Source organism: Hyaena hyaena, unplaced genomic scaffold (genome assembly GCF_003009895.1).
Source record: "Hyaena hyaena isolate Hyena2069 unplaced genomic scaffold, ASM300989v1 scaffold_475, whole genome shotgun sequence".
In the NCBI taxonomy this organism is placed as follows: Eukaryota; Metazoa; Chordata; class Mammalia; order Carnivora; family Hyaenidae; genus Hyaena; species Hyaena hyaena.
In genome coordinates this window covers 573,995-600,898 of record NW_024081109.1, presented here as the reverse complement: position 1 = coordinate 600,898, position 26,904 = coordinate 573,995, and the positions used below count along the sequence as shown (strand labels likewise).

At 38.4% G+C, this 26,904-nt stretch overlaps 1 protein-coding gene across 1 annotated transcript in view; it reads left to right on the top strand.

Moving 5' to 3' along the window:
- The window catches only part of ST18 (ST18 C2H2C-type zinc finger transcription factor), a 145,975-nt gene that overhangs the window by 37,061 nt on the left and 82,010 nt on the right, over nt 1-26,904 (top strand). The window contains exons 5-7 of the mRNA XM_039254270.1: nt 634-736; nt 7,077-7,131; nt 9,684-9,714. Coding sequence (XP_039110201.1) covers nt 7,077-7,131; nt 9,684-9,714 — 86 coding nt within the window. The 5' untranslated portion in view covers nt 634-736. The remainder of the gene's footprint in view (nt 1-633; nt 737-7,076; nt 7,132-9,683; nt 9,715-26,904) is intronic.

The window sequence follows — 26,904 nt, the reverse complement described above, 5'->3', positions numbered from 1 at the left end:
GGTGGTATCTCAGTGTGGTTTTGATTTGTATTTCCCTGATGAGGAGGGATGCTGAGCATCGTTTCATGTGTCTGTTGGCCATCTGGATGTCCTCTTTGGAGAAGTGTCTGTTCATATCTTCTGCCCATTTCTTCACTGGGTTGTTTGTTTTTCGGGTGTGTAGTTTGGTGAGTTCCTTATAGATTCTGGATATTAACCCTTTATCTGATATGTCATTTGCAACTATCTTTTCCCATTCCATTGGTTTTCTGGGTTGTTTCCTTGGCTGTGCAGAAGCTTTTAATCTTGATGACGTCCCAACAGTTTATTTTTGCTCTTGATTCCCTTGCTTTTGGGGATGTGTCAAGTAAGAAGTTGCTGCGGTGGAGGTCAAGGAGGTTGTTTCCTGCTTTCTCCTCTAGGGTGTTGATAGTTTCCTGTCTCACTTTCATGAATTTGGCTACCTTTAAAATCGTAAAAATCTTTTTCTGATTGATACTGTAGTATAAAATTTTTCTTTCCATTTAGAGTCAGAGTCCAACCAAATTACAGGTAAAAGTGTCAATGTATCATCCATTATCCACAACTGATCTTCTATTTCATCTGTCCTATCTGCTATGCGCATCTCCCTTCTTTTCTTTTTTTTCTCAATAGAATGAATTTAAGGATTTCTCACTGAAGTGGACAAACGCATTTGACACTTTGACAGAGCAGGGCAAACCGAGTTGGCATACAAGTTACCTGCAGCAGAAGAGAGGTAAGGCAACATTTTTTTAAATGAAAAAGTAGAATATATTGAAATAAAATGCAGCCAAAGCATTTATATAAAAGCTCTCCTTTATAACAGCACTTTGTGGATTTGCATAGAAAGGAATTGGTTAGTGCTGAATTTAGACCTGGGATTTTTGTCAGAAGGATGATTGCTATAGTATTTAAAAAATATAAACAGGTGAAGTCCTTTGAGCCTACAAACACGTTCGCATATCGATTGGGGTATGTTATTTGTTCATATGTGTTTACCTTTAATGAAAAGCTCAGTATTAAAATGGTCTGAAAATTCCATTTAAATTCATTTGTATAGAAATTAGTTTACTTAAGGATTAAGAATAAACTAGTGAGATATTTTAAAAGCACTGTGGGTGACTTCTAGAGTTAATTCCTACAAACACTAGGTCATAAGAAATTAAGTTGACCTTGGGAAAAACCTATTTAAAATAATTTATCCCTATATGAAGGAGCTTGTCTTCCAACAATTACATATTTGATACACATGTATCCCAATACATCAGCAAGAAAAAACATTTTTAGGCCCTTGTTGGGTATTCCTTACTCTGAGTTATCTTTAAACAGAGCCTATTAAAAACAATACCAAAAAAAGTCTCCTAAAACATAAAGCTGGCGATTGCCCCCTTATGTCACAAAGCTGTGACTCAGAGGCCGTGGTACAGCGACTAATAGAAATCCTTGGCACACGTTGGCTACCTAAGGGAATAATAGAACTATTTGCTGGAGTCGTTTGGCAAAAGGACACAAACATATGGCTTTGGTTTATATTCCTCTTTGCCAGTTGTGCAAAGTTAACGGATGAAGTCTACAATAGCAGCAACAACTCAGAAATGAGAAATGAGACTCCGAGTAGACCAACTTCCTTATAAAGCTCCCCCAGCTTGTCTCAGGCCTAAGATTTCTTTTATTGCAGTGCGTTTCTGAGCAAGTCTGGAAATCCCTGTGAGGATTGCCTCACATAGGGAGAATGTGGTGCCGTTGGCTGTCAGAAAGGGCGATTTCTCAGAGAACTGGACTTGATCTGATCGAGGACTAAGTGTGCTGCCTCTTTCGGTGTGGTGTTTGTCAGCATGGGGAGGATTAGGGCAGACAAGAGACGGATCCTAAATCTAAAAAAGACACGTCATTTGGGGCACCTGGGTGGCTCACTCAGTTGAGCATCTGACTTTGGCTCAAGTCATGATCCCACAGTTCATGGATTTGAGCTCCACATCAGGATCTGTGCTGACAGCTTGGATTTTGTGTCTCCCTCTTTCTCTGCTCCTCCACCACCCTGCTCTCTCTGTCTCTCTCTTTCAAAAATAAACATTAAAAACTAAAAAAAAATTTTATAGGAGACACTTCATTCAATTCTTTACCTTTCTCTACAAAATCAAAGACAATATCATAAGAGACATAGAGGTAGGAACAGAGAGTTGGAATCAGGGATAATCGTGCCCTAATAAAGGATTCAGAAGATTTTCATTTTATTTAGAATAAAGGATTTCGAGAAGGTCATGAAAATTTTAACATGACAGCTTGAATGATATAAAAAAAGTTTTCATTAGTTTACATTTTTTAAAAAAGTTTATTACTTTTAATAACCTTCTTGAGTAATTAAGAAATGTATGAAAAGACAACCAGAAAAGTAAAAAGAGGGTCAGAACAGAGACAACAAATACTTGAACATTCCATCCCAATATTCCTCTCAACAAGCAAACTATTCTTTTAGTATCACAATTCACATTCCCCGTCCTTTCCCTGTGTGACAAGGAGATGGCTTTTGCTGCCGTTTTGGGCCAATCCAAACCTGTATTTAAAGGAAAATGATGCCAGAATCAGAAAAAGAAAGGGCACTCAGTGTAAGGTTCTTTGTTCTTCAATCTGGCCAAATTGCATTCTAAGAAACTGGCATCCTCTAGTTTTTCATTTTCTGGGTTTCTCCTTTTCCAACCTCCTGAGTTCCTCTCTGTTATCTTTTTTAAAAACATTGATTTTTGTAAAGGAAGCATCCACCGAGGATAAAAGGCCTCTCATAGAGAGGACCCCAGGACCTCTTCTGGGCAGCCACAGAGCTTCCTCTCTCCATTGCCACGTGAGTCCCAGGATTGAAACGATGTCTAACATGAGTCATGTGGCATGAGCTACAAAAATGCATTGCCAGTCCTAAGCTCTGAGGAGGGGATACAATGAAATCTTGTTAAAAGTGAAAATTATTGCAAGTTGAGTATATGTGGAGGACTTCTCAAATTAGCTACCATCAGAGACTATGTGTAAGTAGACAGTATTAAGATTAATTAAATCAGGATGAATGCTCAGAATGTTATGATCACCATGGCTTTTTCTGTTAATATTAAGAAATTCATGACTACTTATAAATGTGTGTGTGTGTGTGTATGGAGAGAGAGAGGGAGAGAGAGAGAGAGTCACTGTCTACAGTGCTGTTGAAAGGAAAACTAAAACTTCAACATCACCAAGAGATATTTTTTAAGAAGTGATTAAATAGCTACTTGAAAAAAAATGTTATTACCATTATGTTAAAACAGGATTTTGAGGGAACAATAAAATCAAAGGGAAGGAAATCTCCTCACATACCAATACTTTGCTTGTGTGAATGAAAGCCAAATCAAGTTTATGAATTCTGTGTCCTTCTCCTTGAAGCTCTCCTTCCCACAAACTAGCAACTTCAGAATTCCCTTTTCAGCCCAAAGGAAGACTCCAGATCTTCCTGGGTGATGGGGACAGGAGATTTGCTGATTGCCCCTGATGTAAGGGTCAGTAAGAAAAGATGGTCGAATAAAAGTAACTAGGAATTTACTATGTATGCCTGTAGATAAGTTTGTAAGTATATGAGGATGTTAAATGAGAGGTTTCCAAATTCAGTTAAATAGTTAAATTTTATTTTATGGTCACTTCTTCATTATCTATTGACTTATTTCTATTGTTGGTTCTTGTGTGTCCTTCCTACAAGTTTTGCTTTGGCACCTTCTTTATTTCATAAGTGTCTTTCCTTCTTGCCATTTCTCCTTGTATTAACTCCTCTTCTGAGAGAACTGGGAAGTGAACTCTTTTAAAATTTTTCTTCACGGCTTTATTATGAAAACCAAGAAAGAGCCACTTTTTTTCTCCTTTGTATCTAGATATTGTACATAAAATCTTCATACTTGTAAGTTAAATGAGCTTTTCTTAAAGTAGTTTCAGATCAGGAAAAAGAAATGGCAAGGCTTATCTTGAATATTTTATATCTACTGAGAAGTAGATTGTCAGAACCAAGAGGAATGTGTTGTAGGAATCTCAGAAAATATCTTGTTCCCCTCCATAAACAATAAATGAGATAGAGAAAGGTTCTGAGAAACCTCAAGAAGAACAGCTTTTAGAAAAATCAGATCTCACGTTTTGAGAAAGGAACTGATTCATTAAGTGTTGCCAAATTCATTGGAGACTTGTCAATAGCATTTGGGACTTAGGCAGTAAAAATGATCAAGTCTGCTCTTCCAACAACAACAACAACAACAACACAAAAATGTTCCCAGAGAGAAGTGTAGTTTCCCAGATTGTAGCACGAGTTAGTTAGGTCAATCTCCTGAATCATACCATCACTGTGGCCCTTCACTATAGCTCTGGGAAAACTTTGAGAGATGGGAATTCCACCCTGGTCCCAACGCATGCACTGAGACAGGAATCTCTTCCTACCTTTAATGAGCCATTCCAAGAAGGAGGTACACAAAGAATATGAGGTTTGATTTTACTAAAATTAAGTCTGCTAATTGGGGATGTATTAAAATCCATGAGAATATTCCATATAAAGAATACTTAGAAATTTCCACTCCCATATATAAGGTTTTAGAAAACAAAGACTTACCTTCAGATTGAGATCTGTCAGGAGAGTGCGCCACCCCATGAATGTTAAAACCTTCCATCCCTAAAAAGAAAGGACATTGCTGTAGGTTTCTGATGTTCTTATTCCCCAACAAGCTATCAGACATGACTAGACACGCAACTTAGTAACTTTTATTGTTCTTCAGCTGTGAAGTGGAGAAAGATGGTAAAATAGATGGAGTATATATTATGGCCTTGATCCATTTCACTCCTACAACTTGGCCCCCAAGTTAAATCTGAAAACTTAGCTTTATAAATGAGTTACCAGTCTTTAAAATGTTTACACAGGATGTATACGCCACACCATCAAGAGGACAGTCATGCCACAAAACACAATTATGAGGCTAGCCTTCCGAACATAATCGAGCACAGGTCCATGAATATTTATGCATTCCTTCCAATGACTTTAATGGGGAGGTGGCTGCATGGAGTGGTTGCACACCAGTCAGGTCCAAGGGAATAGCTGAATTGCATAATGGAAGTAGTCTTAAAGCTCTTATAAAGAGGGTTACACTGAAGTAGGTTTTTGAAACGTCTACACTTACCTGCCGGCACTCTTTGCAACCTGTATTTCAGTTTTGATAAAGAAACTCATGAAGTTCAATCTTTACTTGCCTTCTTGCAGGAGACTTGTCAGAGCGGCTGGGGAATGCTCATAGCACTTGTGTGGCAGGGTAATGTTAGAGTTATGTTGAGTCACCTACCAGAGTAGCTTCCTCAGAAATAGTTGGTGGTTTTCATCATTTGAACTCTCCTTGCTACTGATCTCTTGTAATCAAGTTGCCTGTGTAGCCCATGGAGGGGAGTTTGCATGAGTTGAGCCAATTTATATGCAACAGAGATACTCGTGGAGGAGAGGATTTCACAACACCACGTTCACCATCCTGAGTAAACCAAGCCATTTTAATCCCAGGCAGTGTCACATCTGTCATAAATTCGTGTGGTTTTTAAAAGAAGGGAAACCTACAGGAAAAAAAATCACCTCTGTTTTATTGTTGTGTCCTCTTTATTCTGTAGTTTTTAAATATTCATAACAACGGACCGTTTTATTTAGACAAAAGCACCTGCTGCTCGGCAAAAGCACTGGACACTTCCTGTTTGCTAATTTAAAACACAGTTCAGTGATTGGTGTGGTGTTTATTATGAAATGATGACAAAAGAGTGCTGGTGGTTTTAATAGTTTTAGCTTACGAGGGCTGTCGTTAATTTTGTCTGTAGTGTTGCAGGTGAAAAAATGCACAATGGATAAATAGTCTATATTGGTTTAACTGAACATAATATATAGTGTGTTCTGGAGTTGTTTGTCTCAATAGACTATAGTAATCAAAAGTAATGAACCTATTATGTGCAGGACCTTGGAGAGCATCGAATGGCAGTAAAAGTGTGGCACATAAAAGGTTTATTAAAGGAAATTAAAGTCCATCATTGCCACACCTGCTCCCCTATTATAAGTCTATAGCAGGTCAGTGCCTTCAATCACAACTCAGCCTCAGAGAGCAGAGATGCGTCCCCCATTACTATTGCAGTCACACGGCATCCACGCTAGTGTCAGGATTTAAGGATGGGTGCCACGGAGAGTGCCTTCTGCCTGCCTCTCATTTTCAACCAGCAAAACAACTTCTTTGCATTTAAGAATTCCTTCTGACAGTGTGCAGAAATGAATTAAGCCAGAGATGATTGGAAGGATCCAGTGAAACGGATGGGAGTAGTCGTGTCTGACTATATCTATCTCCAGAGGGACAAAAACAACAGGCTTTTTAAAGTCTTTCCATCCTTTTGGTAGCTTATTTGATGGCATTTAAAATATTTACCGGTGATGCCTTAGGGAGTTTGATGCTGACACACACGGATCTCATATTTCACTTTCCACATAGATTTGCACGATTATAACCAATATTTATTCTGGAATTCTGGGAGTCAATGTATATCATTTGATGATCAACGTTTCCAGTGGTAATTTGAAATGCCACTATTTCAGGGGTTTGCTTTCCTGTTGCTTTTTTACATGGGGGATTATTTTTACTGAATTAGAAAGAGGTATTTATCAGAAAGGGTCTAGAAATGCAAAGGAATCAGGTTTTAGTAAATACACCTGAAACCTTTTGGTTTGGCATTTGAGGTTTCGTCTCCCTTAAAATGACTATTAATCAGACAATCCTTTTTTTCCCATCTCTGTGATGCCAGAAGTGTTTGAATTGCTAGCAAACACTTATGGACGAGGACATCTGCCCTCTGTCACTGTTCCCTCTGCCTTCAGCATCGATAAAAGTATTTCCAAAACTCATGGGCTGCAAGAGCAGTCACAGCACTATACCTGCTGAGGCAGAGTGCTAATCAGGAGCATGGAAGGCTGTTTTGTGTTTCATAATGACCTTCAGAACTTGTAAGGACATGTTTTCGTATTTTGGTCAATGTCAAAGGAATGACCTCAGGACTTTGTGTTCATGCTACAGATGGAGGCAGAGGCTGAAGATAAAACGCTGCGTACCCGCTCTAAAGGAACCAAGGGTGAGTTAGTAAGCAAGTTCTCTGACACCATGCCCACCACACCATGAAATATGGGAGTTCCAACGCTCAATCCCTAATGTGTAGTCAGAATGATTACAACTTCCTCCGGGCTTCTTCTTTTTTTTTAAAATCAAGCTAGGACGCTGGATCATGGCATTGAGAGCCAAATATTATGAACCAGGAGCTGAAGGACTCAGAAAAGTCCCAATGATGTGTGATGCTGATTTTTAGAAAATGCAATCATGAGTAGATTTAAACATCAGGCAAAACAGAGGGGTCAGCAAGGAAAGAATGCTACACGAAGACCTCCAAATGATTGAAGTGACCTTTCACGGGCAAAGGAAAACACAGAATTGTTAGTTTACTGCCAAAGCAGGTTTTAATTTTTATGTTACCTGGTTTAGTGGCTCCCAATCTAAACTTAGTTCAAGTAAAATGATGATGTTTGTCTTTTGCCTGTCCCTGCTGGGAATATCCGGCAGCTCAGCAAAGTAATGTCTGAAAGGTTTAACTTGCCGGTTACCCTTCTCTTTCTGTAACCAACAGATGGTAATGTAATATTGAAATATAAACAGGCCCTTGATGATCTAAACATCTGGAAAACAGGATTGACTGGCAATAATACCCCTTAAGGAAAATAACTTTTATTATAATTAGCTATATTTTTGTGACCCTTAATTCTAAATGGAAAACTGTAGCTTCACCATTGCCTCTGAAAACAGTCTGGAGAGCCATTCCTTACCCGACTCTTTCCCCAGCCGGCTTCGGTAAGGAAGACCTGACTCAGGAAACAATCACGCAATTGTCCGAAAGGGTTTGAGATTTACAGTCAAAAGTCACTAATCAAATGGAATGCTTTCTGTAGCGATGTTTATATTTGTAGTCAAGGTAAATAATTCCTGTTTGACTTAAAGTCCAGAATCCTCCCCCCGATCAATTTCTTCCTTCCTTCCTTCCTTCCTTCCTTCCTTCCTTCCTTCCTTCCTTCCTTCCTTCCTTCCTTCCTTTCCTTCTTTCTTTCCTTCCTTCCTTCCTTTCTTTCTTTCTTTCTTTCTTTCTTTCTTTCTTTCTTNTTCCTTCCTTCCTTTCTTTCTTTCTTTCTTTCTTTCTTTCTTTCTTTCTTTCTTTCTTTCTATTTCTTTCTTTCTTTCTTCTTTCTTTTTTTTGAGAGAGACAGTGAGAACAGAGGAGAGGCAGAGAGAGAGAGACAGAGGTAAAGAGCGAGCATCCCAAGCAGGCTCTGCACTGTCAGCACAGAGTCTGATGTAGAGCTCAAAGTCACAAACTGTGAGATCATGACCTGAGACGAAATTGAGTCGGAAACTTAACTGACTGAGGCACACAGGCACCCCTGGAGCCCCCAAATCTTTAATGAATTCCAGAATGATATATCTTTTTAGTTCAGATGTCACCATGGTTATCATCAGCTATGATAACCAAAATGTAGAAGAATGCGACACAGGATGCACGAGCTTTTTCTACCCAAACAGAAGTTTCATAACACGTTTGTGTCCAATTGTACTTTAAGTTACTTTTAAAGTTACTATATTATATATCCTAATATTTAGAATGCAGTAATTCTAAACATTGCATTTGTATGCAGCAAACTTCTCAACAGAATACAAGTTTAGAAAAAAAAAAGATTTGTACTGTTATTTAGGATAAGCTCACATCTGTCATAAATACTGGCATTCTTGAGACAGTACTGGGATTATGTGAGTTGCTTGTTGTGACTCCTAAAAGCACACTCTTCTAGCATACTTTTAAAATGTGGGTCTTTTAATTTGCAATTCTTTTTGTACTTTGAATCCTTTTGGCACATAACATCCACCCTTAAACGGAGCCAAAATGTTCCTCTAGAAATGAAACAAATGTTTCTTGTGCAGCACGAGTAATCATTAAAACCACCTGTTGTCTTTCTCAATATGCTGCTTACCCTTGTGTGGGCAGGTATCTATAAACATGAACTTCCTTCGTTCCCATCATTTGTCAGAAAAAAATCAAAGCTCTTTTTTTCTACAATATTCTTATTTTTAAACCATTATTGATATTAACGCAGCTGAAGCGAATCTTCCTGTTTGCATCCCAGTGAAATTTATGGAATATAACCTTGGGACACATTTAGTAAAACTTTTACAGTTTTATGTAAATACTAGTTTAACGTCAATAAAAACGTAAGTTTAGGATCCTTTTGAAAAACTTCATATAAACCATAAAATTGATATAAAAAATAATTCGAGTCCTTCAAATTCCTGTAAGTGTTTAGTGAATCTTTAAAGACGGGCATTTGGAAAACCCGATCCATGACTGCGAGGTTCCAAGGTCACCTAAGGCACTAACGCCAGATTCATCTGTTCTGGGCCATATTCATCCATCTACTGGTTTCCAAAGCACCAGAACCAGAAAAGATCAATTTACCTAATGGGAAATTAAGCAGGGTCTGTATAAACCATTTATTGGTTATTATCTCTGGGTGAGTGAAAAGTTTTCAAAATTGTACCATTTTCAAAATTATAAACTGATTTTCTCTTTTTTTTTCTTTTTGTCCACAGTGCCAATAGATTCTCTAATTCAGGAGCTTAGGTAAGATTTGTCCCATGTTACTTTTTCTAATATCGATGGGCTTTGATTATCAGAACATTTTGTACTTTTCAAACCTAAGAGTCCCTGTTTAACTATGAGGAATGGGGCAACGGGCTTCTTTGTTTGTACCCCAGAGAAGAGAGGGGAAAACCACCAATAATTGGTTCAGAACCATTAGGGCTAATGGTTTGATAACAAAACACAGCAACATTTTGCTGTCATGTAGTTTCCCCACTTTTCTCTGTGGAGTACTTGCCTTTTCTGTGTCCATATCTCACATGTGGCCTGTGTGTGCCCTGGTGGTAAAGAACTGAGCTGTCACCTGAAAATCTGATCAACAGATGACCCACATGCTAAGTTCCCCCGTGTCTGTTTTAAATAATTAGATACTTTTATAATAATTTTTAAAATGTAGACATTGGACAATAAAGGTTTGTGGGTGTGTCTGTGCATTCCCACCTTAGATGCTTGTGAGTGCACCCCAGGTAATATCGTGAAAAGTCTACTGTAATAGGCTTTGCAAAATAAACTCCAATTAGAATTTTTTTTTTTCAGAGTCTCTGTCAAGGTATAGTATATGAAAAAGTACATTTTAAAAAGAAACATGCTGACAAAACATATTTTGTACTGATGATTTTTTTTTTTAGAAAAACTGTGTTAGGGGTAAGTTGAGTCCTTTGTCCCTTGTCTAGATTTGCTGTTGCAAACCCAGAAAGTCTCCTACCTTCGCTCTAATCCAGCTTTCTGAAATCAACAATGGTCTAATAGGCATTCCTCAGGAAAACATTTGAAATCCGTTCCTTACATGGTTATTTTTCCAGGCAACTGTGTTCTGTGATTTCCTGAAGCAAGGGCTCTCTTAACTGCTTCCACATTTCCTAGGATTCATTCTCTCACAGTTTGGGTCCACTTATTTCGTGGGTACACGTATCTATCAGAGTTGTTAGATATTCATGCTGATGCCCTTCTCTGTGGAAGTTTGTTCGTAGGGAATCGTCTATGAGAAGTTTATATTTGAAATTACTTGAGCAGAATGTATAGCACACCTACACGTTAGGACGGCATTAAATGAATGAATTGTCTGACTCGCTTAAATTCTTGCTTTTTAAGACTGCTGTCATGTAAAATTCCTACCTGTTTGGAGACTTTATGTTCCCTATACAACAATCGAAGGAAGTTTAAAATGATCAAGAGGCCACAGCGCATGAGATGTTTGCCATTCCAGGCAGTGGTTTTTTAGTGGTGCATTGCTGGAACCAGGCACCTGTGAACTCATGGTCTTTCCCCTTATCGAAGTAACTGCATCTCCCGTCAGTCCTTTTAGGGAACGAAACCAATCTTGGAGGGAAGAGGGCCTTTTGAGTGATGTGTCTTGAAAAATCACTTGAAAAAGAAAAAAAGAATTTTGAAGGAACAAATAAGTGTGTGCTTTGGCTTAAGGAGAAATCTATAATTCATAGAGAAAAAAGAAGGAATTGGCAGAGAGTAGCAACTTGCGGGGTAAAATGTTTAATATAACCTTTCTAGAGCAATAGAGATTACTATTTAAACACATTATTAGCTTTCATAATTATAATAAAATTCAAGGGCCCGGGTGCCTCAAATATTTCAGTATCTGACTCTTAATCTCAGCTCAAGTCTTGATCTCAGGGTTGTGGGTTCAAGCCCCACATTGAGCTCCACACTGGGCATGAAGCCTACTTAAAATAATAATAATTATTATTATTATAACTAAACTAATATATATTGAGCTCTTGTGTGCCAGACACTTGAGCATTCTTGGTTATGTTATTATCTCATTTAATCCTCACAATAACCGTTTAAGGTAGGAACAATGATATTTCCAATTTTTAGATGAAGAAAGTGAAAATAGTTTTTGTAACTGGGTCAAGATTATACAGCTAGTAAGTAATTGAGACTTCTGACTCAGGCCAGCTTCTCAACCATCAGGCTATGTTTTCTCCCATACACAATGAATATCAACCATCTAGAAAATAAATCAAAAAGACATGGTTTGTTGTTCATCATCCCAGCAGGTAGATTTTTGAAATTCTATATTTTAACCCTTATGGTTTATTTTTCAACAACTTAGTTTTCTGAAATTCAAGCAAAGAAGGCATTTGGATTCAAAGTAAACATGTTTCCTATTTTCCTAATTCTCTACAAATTATTTTTTGTCAGATATTCAATTTTACCTAACTTGTCATTAGGCTAACTCAGAAACCTGATGATGATTACTGGGGAAATTCATAAACAAAACTAAGTCACCTATTTTTCTTTGATAAGAGCCAGTTTATAAAAATTACTAACTGATTGTTGTTTAATGTTATAAGTATTAATTTTCAACAGAATATTCATGCTTAGGCCAAATACGTACCAAATTGCTTCTTAAATGGCTTTAAACTGACCCAAGTATAGACTTGAAGTATTATTCTATATAAATCTTGGGGAAATATTCTGATTTATATGGAAGGTTACGTTTTTAGTGTCTTTAAAATTTTTGTATACAACTTTATCCGTTTGCTTCAACTTCTCCTCCAACTTATTCTGCAGATTTTTTTGTGCTCCAGAATCCAGAGTTTTGCACACCTGAATTCTGAGTATCTTAGGAAATGGGGCACATTTTGCTCAGTGTAAAAGTTATGGCTATTTTCTAGGGAACATTGGCAACTTTATTTAGTTCTTCTTTTCAGAATGCATTGGACATGTTATTGCTTCTAGAGCTACTACTTACAAAGATACTAATACAAATGAAGCTAATTTAAATATACTATATATTGTTCATGACACTAATAAAAATTGATAGTGACATTCTCATCTTCTTATTATATTCTATGTCAGGTACGATCATCACCATTAAAAAAGCAATTTATAACCCCAGGCCCACCTTTAATCACATTCTTTATTAGCATTTCCAGGCTTTCCTCCAGTGCAATTCAGGTTACAGGTGGTGTTGAGAAGGGGCTCTCAGGTCTTTCTAAATCATGACCATTGTATTATCTCTGCTTTTCTTTTATTACTATTATCCTTAATCTGACCCAAATGCTATTGCATCTACTAATATTGGTAATTGTCTCATGCATTGGCAAAGCATTTTACACCAATCCGGCCCTTTCCTTTAATTAGGAAAATATATTCTAGCCTCTGAAATGGCTTTCCTATGTGACTACTTAGAGACACAAATGCGTTCAAGACTCTTAAGTGTGTTAGAGTCAAATCCCACTGTCCTTTCGTGATCTTATTGCCGCTTACCAATTTGTTGGCTAAAGTTTTGTAATAAAAATTTCAATTCAGTTGTCTCTTTTTACTTTTTTTCTTTTGTATAATTTGTATAATAACCATATCATTTGGTACTTTCTTATAAGTTTTAAAATGTTGTCTTTTTTTTAAGTTTTATTTATTTAATTTGAGAGAGAGAACGCACTCATGAGAGAGAGATGAGTGGGGGGAGGGGCAGGGAGAGAGGAAGAGGCAAATCCCAAGCAAGCTCCTTGCTCCCATCAACATGGGATCATGACCTGAGCCTAAATCAAGAGTCGGATGCTTAACTGACTGAGCCATCCAGGCACCCCTAAAATGTTAAGTATTTTATAAGCTCTATAATCAATAGGCTATAGATTTAATCACAACATTTAATCAGCATGTGAAAAAATTTGTGATTTAGATGGCTTTCTCTTTTTTCTTCTTATTTCATTCACCATAGTCTTTATATCAGTGAAACATTTTACTTAATACTTAATAGCTTTTCCAATTGAGGGGATGGATAAAGTTTCTTTTAATAAATATGATTTTATTGCTACTACTTGTTGACCAGAGATTTCTGGAGATGACAACTAAAGGAAGTAAAATGGACATAATCTGATTTCTAGAATTTAGTGTCTTATAAACCGATCATCCAAGTTAAAGGAAATAAGTAGCTGTAATCACAAGGTTGGAGAAAAGAGGAAAGCAAGCCTCTTCTTTCCTTTCATTGCTATGATTTCCAAATGCAGGGCTCAGTTCATGTTTTGGGTATATAATAACATATCTACTACACTCATGTCAGCTCTATGTCTTTCTAAATATTGTTGCCAAGCCTGTAAATTAGAATCCAGGAACCTGATACCTTAAAGAAAACTCATTTTCTTATAGACTTCTCTGAGGACAAATGAGAGAGATAATCAAGGCAGATGATGATAAGAATTGGATATAGAAGAGAAGTGTCCATCTGGGGGTGCCTGAGACATCCCTGTTCATTTGCCCACCCTCCACCTTTCTGGTCCTCACCTATGCGTGATGGGTAGGCTCTTGTTGGACGTACGATATGGAAGCATATGATGAGTTAACCATTCCGGAGAGAGAATTTTGTTTGCTCTATGGTGCCTGCTAGGGTAAGAGAGTGTCTTAAAATAGATTAGAGTGTCTTTCAATAAGAATGAAATTTTTAAAAGAGTTTGTTATTTAACAAGAAAATCCCATTAACCATAATTCTATCATATATTTATGTACTTACATAGCCTTTAATAGCATTTAGCACTGAACCTGTTATTGAGTGGGCCTTCAATAGGTGCCTATTGAGTGAATTGTTGAAATAACACACGGTGTCTAATTGGATCCATACGAGCAGCCGGGGGGTAGTCAGGACAAATGACATGAGCCACATTTAACTCACCAGCTGAGCAGGGGAAGTTAAGTGATTTATACAAGGTGTTTGAGTGATAAGTGACTGAAGTAGATGTAGAACTTATGTCTTGTTTGTGGTGCAGGGAACATCCCACATGTCCCCAAACCCACTGCAGCCAGTGTCTTATTTTCCATCACTGCAAGCCCTCATAGCCCCCCTCACCCCCTTTTATTTGACTTTTTAGAGCACTTTTAGGTTCACACAATAACCAAGTGGAAGGTGGAAGGTCCAGGGACTTCCCATAGACCCCGGTGCCCCGACACACACAGGCTCCAGCGGTATCAACGTCCCCCACCAGAGCGGTTCATTTGTTACAGCTGATGAAACTACGTTTACATTAACACACCAGCCTTCCATGTCATCATGAAGGAAATAATTATGTGAACTTTATCAATAAATTAATAAAGCAGGTTGAAATCTATCTGCTAACTGACCCCAGCACATTTTCTTTATTCACCACAGTGCCAGTTATAAAGAGGCCAGTGATGTTTCTTTCCCAATTTTTTCCATGAACTGATTATGCGATTTTAAGTCTATGTTAAGGTATCAGGAGATGATACAAATATCTCCTCTATTGCCAAATGCTACCTCCCAAATGCTACCTTGGGCCTTGTCCTTTGGAGACTGATTTTACTTTACTTTATTTTATTTTATTTATTTTATTTTATTAAATATTTATTTTGGGGAGAGTGCCCCCCCAATATTTATTGGGGGGGCACAGGTAGAGAGAGGGGAACAGAGGATCCAAAGCAGGCTCTGCAATGACAGGCTGACAGCAGTGAGCCTGATGTGGAGCTCAAACTCAGGACCTGATCTGAAGTCAGACACCCAACAGACTGAGCCACCCAGGTGCCCCTCAGAGACTGATTTTATAGTATAGGAGGTGTGTGTCACCTACCATCCACCTGACACTGACGACAGGCATTTAGAAATGGGTCAAGGATGGGGTCCTGTCCCTTCATAGCACATTGAACTTAGAGACTAAATGACTGTGTGTGTTCTAGTTGGCACACACCATTTCTATGTCTATATCTGTTTCAATAGTATATAGTATACATAAAATTATGATTAGATGGGAAGGGGCAACATAATTGTATATATTCTTTTTTAAGCTATAATTTCTGCATTTTAGAAAAATGCCATAGAGCTTGTAAGCAAATATCCAGAGTGAAGTTTCTCATAAAAAAAATAAGAACAAGAAAAATGTGCTTTCTTTTTACCTTTTATTTTTACATTCAAAGATTATCACAAGAATAATATTGGAGCAGCCAAGCTACAGGCTCACATTTGATCCCAATGTTGGAAGCGATATCACTGGTCTATGTCAACCAATGGCTTTAAAGAGTCTAAGGCACTAACCTCTCTAGAAATCAGACATTCTCTAAAACTGTGACAAAACGCTGCCACTGTGGACCGCCCGTGAAGATTTACCTCCCTGTGGCTTTCAGATTTGTGGAGCTCACCCACAGAGATAATTTTTTCCAGCCATTTAGCTTTTTTTTTGTGTAACATAAATCTTTTTACACAGCAGTATTTGCCACTCTGGACTGAGGAATGAATGTTTCCTCTGCTAGTTGTTCATTCCACACCCGCCCCCCCCCCCACATTGGTGTAGTGCTGGGCATTGCAGGAGAGAGAAAATTAATGGCATCAGTGTCATAACCCCAGGGGTCACTGTGGGTGATGTGGGCAAAGTGTGACAGGTGTGGAGAGGAAGAGATCACTTCCAACTTGGGGATCAAATGTGACCCTGGAGCCTGGCTGCTCAGAGTGTCACATGGCTGGCATACCCTGGGAATTTACTGGAAATGCACTCTCAGGCCCATCCTAGATACACTAACGCTGCATCTTAACCGATCTCTAACCTATTAACATGCATACTAACGTTCGAGAAGCACTTGCTTAGACTTCCTACTGACTTGGAATAGCTCTTCTCTCTATTGCTAATTTTCAACCATGTGGGCCAGCAGGAAAGTCAAATGTTTGGGCCTCTCTAGGATTTTTCTTAGTTTGTGGATTCTTGGGTTGATGTTCATGATTGTTTGCTATACAGAAGGCTCCTTAGCCAAGAGGCAGCAAGCCTTGACCTTTGAACACTTCTCCAGGGTCATCACGTGCTAGCCACTGATAGATCCCCCAGACCTAGGGCTTCAATTAACACATTGTTTGCATTTATATTTGATGAAAAGTCACAGAGTACTGAACCATTTTCATGGTAGTGTTGCAAAAGGTACAAGCCTTGGTCTCCTGTGAGTCTTTGTTTTGACCTCTTGGAAGTGTTTGAAATCAACCAAGTCTTCCTTAAGTATTTTCCACAGATCATTAGAAAGAGAAAATATGTAAGGAGGTGTTTTGAACAGCATTTGGTATGCCTCCATGGACGACTTCATAGTCATCCAGAGTTTGCTTTCAGAGTATTTAATAATTACATCTCAAAGTCCAAAATCTCTGTCAACTTCCACATGTCACATGACTGCCTTGCCACTTTGACATATTGGTGACTAATATGCGGACGTTCCTTCTAACTCAGGCACTTCCAGTTTCCTTGTTCCCCTTGGTCACCATCTTCTCACCCAAATGCGCTTTTTTTTTTTTTTAATTTACATTCAAGTTAGTTAACATATAGTGTAATAATGATTTCAGGAATAGAATTTAGTGATTCATTACTTACGTATAACACCCAGTGCTCATCCCAACAAAAGCCCTCCTTAATACCCGTTGCCCATTTAGCCATCCCCCCTCCAAAAATCCCTCCAGCAACCCTCGGTTCATTCTCTGTATTTAAGAGTCTCTTATGGTTTGTATCCCTCTGGTTTTATATTATTTTTGCTTCCCTTATCTTATGTTCATTTGTTCTGTATCTTAAATTCCACATATGAGTGAAGTCATATGTCTTTCTCTGACTGACATAATACACTCTACCTCCATCTACACTGTTGCAAATGGCAAGATTTTATTCTTTTGATTGCCAAGTACTATTCCATTGTGTGTGTGTGTGTAGATATATATATATCCCACCTCTTTTTTATTCATCAGCCAATGGATATTTGTCACCCTGATGTGCTCTTGAGCACCTCGAACACAACACAGATTATTTAACACTATTGCTTATTCCAGCTCAATCCTACTTGAAGGAAGGCATTGACTTTAATCTTCAGGCAAAACATTCCATGTCTTGCTGTTACCTTTTAGGTAAACTATACCCATTTGGAGTCCCATTTCAATTGCATTATATGTTTGCAAAAATAATGTTTCTGACATCTTGCAATATCTTTCCTGCATAAAGTGTGAACTGAAATAAGTATGTCCCATGGCGTTGACAGATCAGCTCCCACAACCAAAACATAGTGTGCTTGAGTTTTCAGCATTTCCTCACCGTGGGTGACTTCTCATATCACAAATGCAAACCCCCACTTAGGATGTGACCAGTTCACGTGGTAAAAAGAACAGTGGATTAACAGCAGCCCCAGGTTCTGGAGGTTCAGACAGTGGTTAGTGTGTGAGTCTGGAGAGGTGTTCAAATATCGTCTTGCTGCTTCTTGGCTCAGGAAACTTATGTAAAACATTTTTAGTCCTGGCCTCTGAATTCACCTGACTTCTCTCCATCCCCATCCTAAAGTATAGCTACATTTTAATGCTTGCTTTATTCAGACCTATCTTCTAAGTTCATCTTTGCCTTTGAACCTCTCCTTGGCTACCTTTCACCTGTTTTTGTTTTCCTAGCATGATCTTTCTCCTGGTTTATTTTCTCTTTTTGAAAGAGAAAGCACTTTTTTTCTAATCACCTTCATTTTCACATTTTGTTCTTCTAACCTCACCACCATACTGTTTCCTACAAGAAACCCCATGCCTAAAGCTGTTGCTTATTCTTCTTTTTATAAAATGCTCTTTCCATCTCAACTCTGTTATAATCTATTCCTGACAAAATTCTTTCCTTCCTCTTCTCCCATGTGGGATTCTTACTCATCCTTTAAAGCAAATGATTAATGTCATCTCCTCCATGAACTGTCCCCATGACCTACCAGACTGACTAATAATTTTTCCATTGTACTCAAAGTACTCAAAGTACTTCTTTTCTTGTCTGAGTTAAAGCACTTCTTACATTGAATCACAGCTATTTTATTATTCACTCATCCATCTGTCCACACATTCAAAAGAAAGCAGATCTCCTGCCTTCAAGTTTACAGTTTGGGGAAAAAAACCAATGAAAACCTAAAAAATTTTATGAGTCACATATAATTTTGCCTCACTACATTTTCATTTGGTCAACTTTTTAAGAAGGAAGAATCTATTTCAGTCACTATTATATCCCTAGTACATGATGTTACTAAAAAATATTTTATTTTACATTGACTATCAATGTTTGTTTTTAGAATAAGTAATGCAGTTAGTAACTCATCGTAAAGGAATTCCTATGTAATGTCAACTCTCTAACTATTTTTATATAGTGCCCACAACTTCTTTGGTTCCAAATTCTTAGATTCTTTCCTTCATTCTGTCCCTTTGAGGTCAAGACTGTTTAGCCAGCCAAACTCTCACTGGCTCCTTAACTACAAACCAGCTTCCTCTAGCTGGCTTCTAATTCATTTCTAAGTGATATTTCTACTGTCAGTAAGTGTCTTCCTCTACAAATATATTTTATTAACATGTCAGACAGAAAAGGGAGATGCTTTTAATTCTGTTAACTTCTCCTTTGGTCTCCTTTGGTCATTTTCAGTCAGGAATAGAAATCAGAACTGGAATAAAAATTCATATTTCTGTATTTGTGTGAAGGATCAGCCTTCACACAATGATGAGTCTTTGGACAGCAGTGGCCTCAAGCTACAAGGTCAGAAATAAAGCTGCCGCTGGTCATGTGATCACTTAGGAGAAATCCAAGGCTGGGGCACCAGGTACAGAACAGTGTCCACAAAGAATGAAATGAGCATGGGGTTTTGGAAAGATCCTCACCCTGGTTCTCAGCCTGAGGCACAGGAGCGCAGTCTCATCTGTGAAGGAGGCACTTTGGAGACGTTTCTCAAACTTTGGGGGGGAGATGCATTCTAGGGACTTGTTTCAAAATCAGGATGAGCGGAGTGTAAGGAAATGTGTAAGGAAAGGACTGCAGTATGTCCCTGAGGGCACACTCCCCATCACCTTTGCCCTGTGGGGGGGCACAAAGTAGACTCTGTTCTTCTGGGTCAGCCCAATGAGAACAGAGAGAATTTAGACTCCAGGCCCCTCAGAGTGTTTGCGGTCATTGCTCTGGAGCCTCCGAGGACCTCGTGTCCTTGTAGACGGGAGCTAACACAAAGCCCGCAGACTGTCCTGCAGGATCACCAAGTCTGGGCTCCTTGATGTAATGACCTGCGGTTTCATTCTGCCATGATCTTTTTTTAAAATGTTTTATTTTATTTGTTTTGAGAGACAGAATGTGAGCAGGGGAGGGGCAGAGAGAGAGGGAGACACAGAATCCCAAACAGGCTCCAGGCTCTGAGGTGTCAGCACAGAGCCCGATGCAGGGCTGCAACCAACAAGCTGAGAGATCATGACCTGAGTGAAGTAGGATGCTCAATCTACTGAGCCACCCAGGCACCCCTGCCCTGATCATTTTTTTAAAATTTTTTTTATAGTTTATTTATTTTTGAGACCGAGAGAGACAGAGCATGAGTGGAGGAGGGGCAGAGAGAGAGGAAGACACAGAATCGGAAGCAGGCTCCAGGCTCTGAGCTGTCAGCACAGAGCCTGATGCGGGGCTCGAACCCATGAACCATGAGATCTGACCTGAGCCGAAGTCAGACACTTAACCAACTGAGCCACCCAGGTGCCCCCATTTTTAAAGAAGTTTGGCATCCCGACCCGACATGCTTCCTGATTTCCTCTGACTTCTTTGTATCGTCTTAGTTCTCATTGACAGGTCCCCCTCAAGACCCCAGACTCTAAACACGGATCCCCCCAGGTGTTTTGTTTTGTTTTGTTTTCTATTTTCTGTTTTCCTGGGGATCTTTTGGGGATCTCATTCAGGCTTTTAATACATTTACACAAAAATAAACCTTTTTTCTCTAAACTTCAGACACCAACTTTGTAGTCAACATCTCCAAATGGATCTCTAATGTGTATCTTGAACTTAATAATCCAAAACTGAACTCATGACCTTCTATAAACTAGACACACCCACAGTTCTGTCCATATCAGTAACCAGTAACCGGGGAGGTACAAAAGCCCTAGAGCCACCCTTGACCTTGACCTTTCGCTTCACACTCTAAATGCAATCTCTGGGAACATTCTTACGACTTGACTTTCAAGATAGACCCACAATTTGACCCCTTCTCACCACCTCCACTGCTATTTCTAGGCTCCCAAGCTATCACTGTTCACTTGAGTTCTTAAAATAACCTCCTCACTGGTTGTCTCCCCTCCATCATTAGCAACTTGCAGTTTTCTCCACAAGGCAGCCAGAATGATCTTGTTAAAGTGAAACTCAGATCATGTCAGCTCTCTTCTCAAAACCTTACAGTGGGTTTCCCCTTTCGCAAAGGAAAGAAAAAATTCTTACTCTGACTGGTCTCTCTGACCTCTACATTGTCCCTCTTATACTTAGGCCCTTCCCTGGATCAGACCTATTGATGCCTCAGGCGTTTACATGCTGTTCTCATTGCCTAGAATGCTGTTCTTTGCACTGTTGCAAGTTTCTCTCCTTCCTTTGCTTCAGGTCTTTACTCAAATGCCTTTTATCAGCAAGGGCTTCCCTGACCTCAGCCTTTAAAATGCCCTCATTTCTCAGCTTTTCTCTATTCTCCTTCCCTGTTTTATTTTTTGTGGAAAAAAAAAATACCTTTTAACATGAAGTACAACTACTTACAACTACCTATTACCTTGTTTCTAGTCTACCTCTTTTCAAAACATTGTTAACTTTTTTGAGAGCAGGAATTGAGATCTTTTATTCCATTGATAATATCCCCAAATCTAGAATAGTGCCTGATGCACACATAAGGAGCTAATGAAGATCTTTGTTTAAGTGTATTCTGAGTGCTACAGAAAACACTGAAAGAAGACAAGAACTCACAATTTTGGAAATAGCCTACAGGTAATGAAAACACAGTATAGTAGTTCCTATAAAATAGATTTATGTAAAGGAGCATAGTGGAATGAGCAGCGGATCCTGGTGGGGTTTGACCTGGGTTGGAAAGATAAGAGGGTATGCGCTCAGGCAACTCTTGTGGGCAGAGAGCGGGCACTCTGTAAGGAGGAATTAAATTCAACCAAATGGCGAAGTCTTCGATCAGCCTGGTTCTTGGCTTACTGTGGGTTTGGGTGGCTGGGGGTCAAAAGAAAAGGAATGGAAAAGAACAGAGGTTGCTCCTTGAGTATATATGGAAACCAATTCCCTCTGTTACTTCAAACCCACTTCTACTTGCCCATCCTGAACAAGATTGCCACCCCCTAAAGCAATGAAAAATCATGTATCAGAAGAAAGGTTATACTGTAAGACCCAATGTCTTTATTTTTTCCCATTTTTGTGCCTAATGAATTAAGCCTTGATATTGTTTATTTCTACATCTAAAACAAAGGCATAACTGTAAACCAAGCCTGAAAACGGGTTTTAACCTCATGATACCCGTTAATCAGGAAAACAGCCTTATAAATAACAATTCACAAGATGGCTTCCCAAAGCCCAGCCAACCAGTGTATGGGTCAAATGGTGAATGAGTATATCCTGAGCCCTCCCATCCCTGAAGCATGGCTGTCCACATCGTCTGCATGAGTGAACTGTGGCTCAGAACTGGGTTCCCAGTTGCTTTGCTGGTGTCAGGAAAGCAGTTTTGTAATATTCTGAATGAGAATATGAATTTAAAAAAGAAAAGGATTATGTGATGGAGGGTTAAATTTGAATGGAGGCACTGGCAAGATAGTGACTTGCTCCTACCCCTGCGGATGAGGGCATCTTACGAGTGGCCCACAGGGGTGGCCAGCCGGCTCGGTTGGGAGACAGGAGCACTGTGTTGTGACCAGGCCTGTGGGCATTGGGACAGTCTGGGGGCAGAGGAAGAGCTCCTCAGAAACTCTGGTGGTAGATGGTAAGGAAGGCACAGGTACATGTAGAAGGGGCTGGGTTACGGGAAGCAAGGTGTGGGACTTGAAGGCTCATCGGCAGCTGCGTGTTTCTAAAGCAGGGACAGCCTTTCTGAGTAAGTTATGTCTGATTCAATTGGGCGCTTGGCTGCTAGTCAAACAGCTTGCAGAATTGTGTGTGTATCTGTATACACTTACACAGACTTACACACAGAGACATTACACATGCATTTATGTACATGTAATTATAACAACATATTAAAGTAGGTGACGCCCACTAACTCAGTACTCACTTTGCAATTTTAACCCTTGTTCCTCCTTTTAAGTGATAGTCCAGCATGGCAGCCAGTTCCGTGAAATGACTCATAATATGGCCTCATGAAGCTGAGAAGGATAATTGAGAACATTCAAAATATCAGACAATTCTGTGTCATAGCAAAGACCTTGTGCATATCTGCAGGTTTCTATTATGTTAGTTCAGGGGACCAAGGCTGGAACCTAGATTCATGGACCAAATATCTGCATTCAGGTCAATGTCAAGAAATAAAATTGGCATTTCTGAGAGTAGTCATGAAACAGGCACATGCTCTTAAAAAGGCATCTGTCCTTGGAGTTACTCATATTACTTGGTAAAGTTCTGTCTTTGTATTTGTGCCTATCGGTGGGTATATCTTTCCCTCCTGTTGATGTGTCTGTGTCTCCCAGTCTTTCCCACTTTAGACTGCTCTCGTGTTATTTCTGCTCATCTTTGATAATCAAATTGTCCTCTCCCCCATGCTTAGTTTCCTTCCTTTCCTCCCAGCCCAACTTCCAGACTTCTTTGTGATCTCTTCTAGCTCATTCTCTTTCCCCCTCTCTCAACTCTCCTTCTTTTCATAGTATTTGTCCTTCTGCAAATCTCTTTTCTACATGTCCACGCTAGGTCTACCCTACTTGAACTTGAGAGAAACATTCTTTTGAACACTGAAAAATATCTGTAATAGAAATCACAGGGGGAGTTGCCAGAAAAAAAAAAAGTGACTAATCAAAGGGCCAACTTTGATAAACACTGTTCCACATAACAAAAATAACATGATTCCCCTTCTTACTACAAAATAATACAAATATAAATAATACCTGGTATACGTATTCATATATAAATTTCATCTAGGAGTAGTGAATTAATACATTTCAAAGAAAAACAGGCACTCTATTAGCTTTTGATATGCAAGATGTGGTTATAATTATCCATTGTATGTAAAAATATTTAATTCTTACATCAAATTTTCAAACATATATTAAGCTTTATACTCAATAATCATTCAAAGCCTACTCTGTAGAGAGAATTCAGGAATGCACATCTTGGGAAAAAGACAATAAAGTGTTCATACTACGGAACAGAAGGACACCTCTACTTTATTCATTATGATACTAATGAAACCTTTGTGCTTCCTGATCTTCATTTAGAGCTCTACTAAATTAACTTGATTTTACTTATGTGGCCCTGGTTTGAGTGTTTCTGGGAGTGATTGACCCACAGAAACAAAGAAGCTTCAAACCTCATCATTAGTTAATGGTTTTTACTTTGTAAATAAATCAGATCATTTTCATTAATAAGGCTATACCTGCATCACAAACATGTAGCACTTGATATTCAATGGATTTGGGCATGGTGCATAATAGAGGTAATTTTTGATGAAGTTGTCCACAATAAACATTTTTTTCCCTCTGAGTTGTCTTGCAAGTTCACATGCTCTTGAATTTTTTTTTCACATACTCATGAGTTAAATATTAATTATCTTTGTTATTTTTGTTCAAAAGTAATTTTTTTTTGAGAGAGAGAGAGTGAAAGTGCAAGAGAGGGAGAGGGGCAGAGGGAGAGAGAAAGAGAATCTCATGCAGGCTACACACTCAGCAGGGAGCCTGATGCAGGGCTGGATCCCATGACCTGAGTTGAAATCAAGAGACACTCAACCAACTGAGCCACCCAAGTGCCCCATTTTTGTTCAAAAGTAATTTTAAAGTGGACACTTTTTTATGTGTATTTTATAATCACTGTCACTTACTCCTTTCTGATGCTCCATTCAAAAATGCAGCTGAAGTGGAATTTTGCCAATGTCTGGCAGGAGGAAGGGTCTATATTCTATTCAGTACCATCCATTAAACCCTAAAGTTCTCATTCTGATTTTTAAATGACTGCAATTTACTTTGAACCCTAAGTTTAATGACAAAGTTAACTGTTTTTTTCTTTCCTTCGAAGTGTGCATGTAAGAGTTCTGTTTCTCTTCCAGCTGCAGAGAGCGCTTGCCCAGTGCCAAGATGATAAAAGCAAACACTTTATAACCTCTAGGAAGCCCCGGCCCATGCTCCACACACATACATAAAGTATAAATATGTAGAAGTAAAGTGTGAATAAGGTTTAAAGTCAGGGAGAAGATGTACAGGATGTCAGTCCTGACAAGACATTCACCAAACAAAATAAAATGGAATATTGATTAAATGGCAAGATGATTGAAGCTTTTCCACAGACTTCATGGAGGTGTTTTGAAAATAATATTAAGATACTCATATTTAAGATTTCTTTTTCTTTCAAGTTTGAAGTTTGGGGCTTAAAAACCATGTCCCCCGGGAAGATCAGAGCCAGCAGGTATTGTTCCTTTCTAGAAAGCAAGGACACCCTGGAAGCCCAGGGGTCCTGCTGACCCAGCTCAGGGAAGTGGGAGGGGCCTGGGGCTGAGTGAGGACATCGCCCAACCCCCACTTCAGCCGCACCTAAGTGTTTTGCCCTTTAAATTTAACCATTTTTGAAAGCATTTTCTGCTAACAGAATTTCTGCTAGTAGCACAATTGCTATATACATTTATAAAATATGATGCTAAGAAAATTAAAGGAGAGTACACTTTATTTTCTTCTAAACCTAAGTATTTGTGAATATACCAAAAAATGAATATATGTGTTCTTATCATATACTAACATAAGGTACAAAAATACTGCATTTTTATCCCCATTATTATGGAATTTCACAGCTCTCATTATTCTAACTTATTTTGTTTTATTGGCTAGGAATAGAAGTTTCAAATAAAAGAATTCAGATTGTTGACTCATTAGTTACAGTAAAAAGAATCACATTGAACTCAATTCTACAAATGCATTTAACTTGAATTGTCACAATACTATTATTATTCAACCACATTTAATTCTTTTAGTAGATAGAATCGATAAAAAATACTATCATAGATCAATTAAGATGATGCAATAATCTTTTAAGGTCTTTTTTAAGTAGGGATTATTTAAAATATCTTCTCAAATATACTATTTTGATAAGATAAACATCCATGAACTATGTGAATTTCATTTTGTATTTCTTCAGGATTAAAATAAGATCCCCTACATTTCATTTTTCTTTTAGTTTTATACTGATATTTGACAAAATATAAAACCACATATATTTTTTATTTTATGTACTTACAAAAGTATTTTGAAGTATTAAAAGTTAAAAAAAGTTAATGTTTATTTATTTTTCAGAGAGAGAGAGAATGAGAGAGGGAGACAGAGTGTGAGTAGGGAAGAAGCAGAGAAACAGGGAGACACAGCATCTGAAACAGGCTCTGAGCTGTTAGCACAGAGTCTGACTTGGGGCTTGAACCCAAGAACCATGAGATCATGACATGAGCTGAAGTCAGACGCTCAACTGACTGAGCCCTCCAGGTGTCCCCAAGCATTAATAAATTAAAATAACAGTCTGGCTTTAATGAAGCTACATTTCCTAGCAAACAACACCAAATCTCTTTCTGTACTTAAATTATTTCTGAATTCTTTCAGTATCCTAATCCTGAAATCCACATAATGATCATCTCTTGCTGTCTTTAAATCTGATATTATCTTATTATATCCAATTTCTTTTGGGGGAAAATCTGTATAACCACCATATTATGTTTCTGAAAAGATCAATGAACTACTTATATATTGCATGGCTAAGCTGTTGTTATACAATAACTCCATTGTTTAGTCAATCTATAGGCAATTAAAAGAAGTTTGGTGGTTCCTACATTATTTACCTAAGGAATATCGTTCGCCTTTGGTTATACATAAGGAAATGTACATTTTATGTTACACCACAAAGTTTGGTGTACTATTTTGTGTTTTAATGAATGATTGGTTCTTTCTTTAACATTTTTGGTTCACATGAGGATTGAATTATTTTTAAAATGGCATGATTTTTCTGTATTCTTGGAGAGCAGAGTTTGGAACTGATTGGGTCATAACATCATGGTCATTCTTTTTGATGCATCTCTTGGAGAAAGGCAATTCCCTAGGTTCATGTTTGCACTGACATCATTTTCATATGCTACCATCTGGGTGGAGTTGAACTTCAATGAACGTTTACTAAGCATGTTACTAAGACACAGGTCTTACACACAGGAGCTATAAGAGCAAACCAGAAACAGCCTCGTTCTCTTGCAGATGTTTCCAGGTTACTGGGTGAGACAGTTACA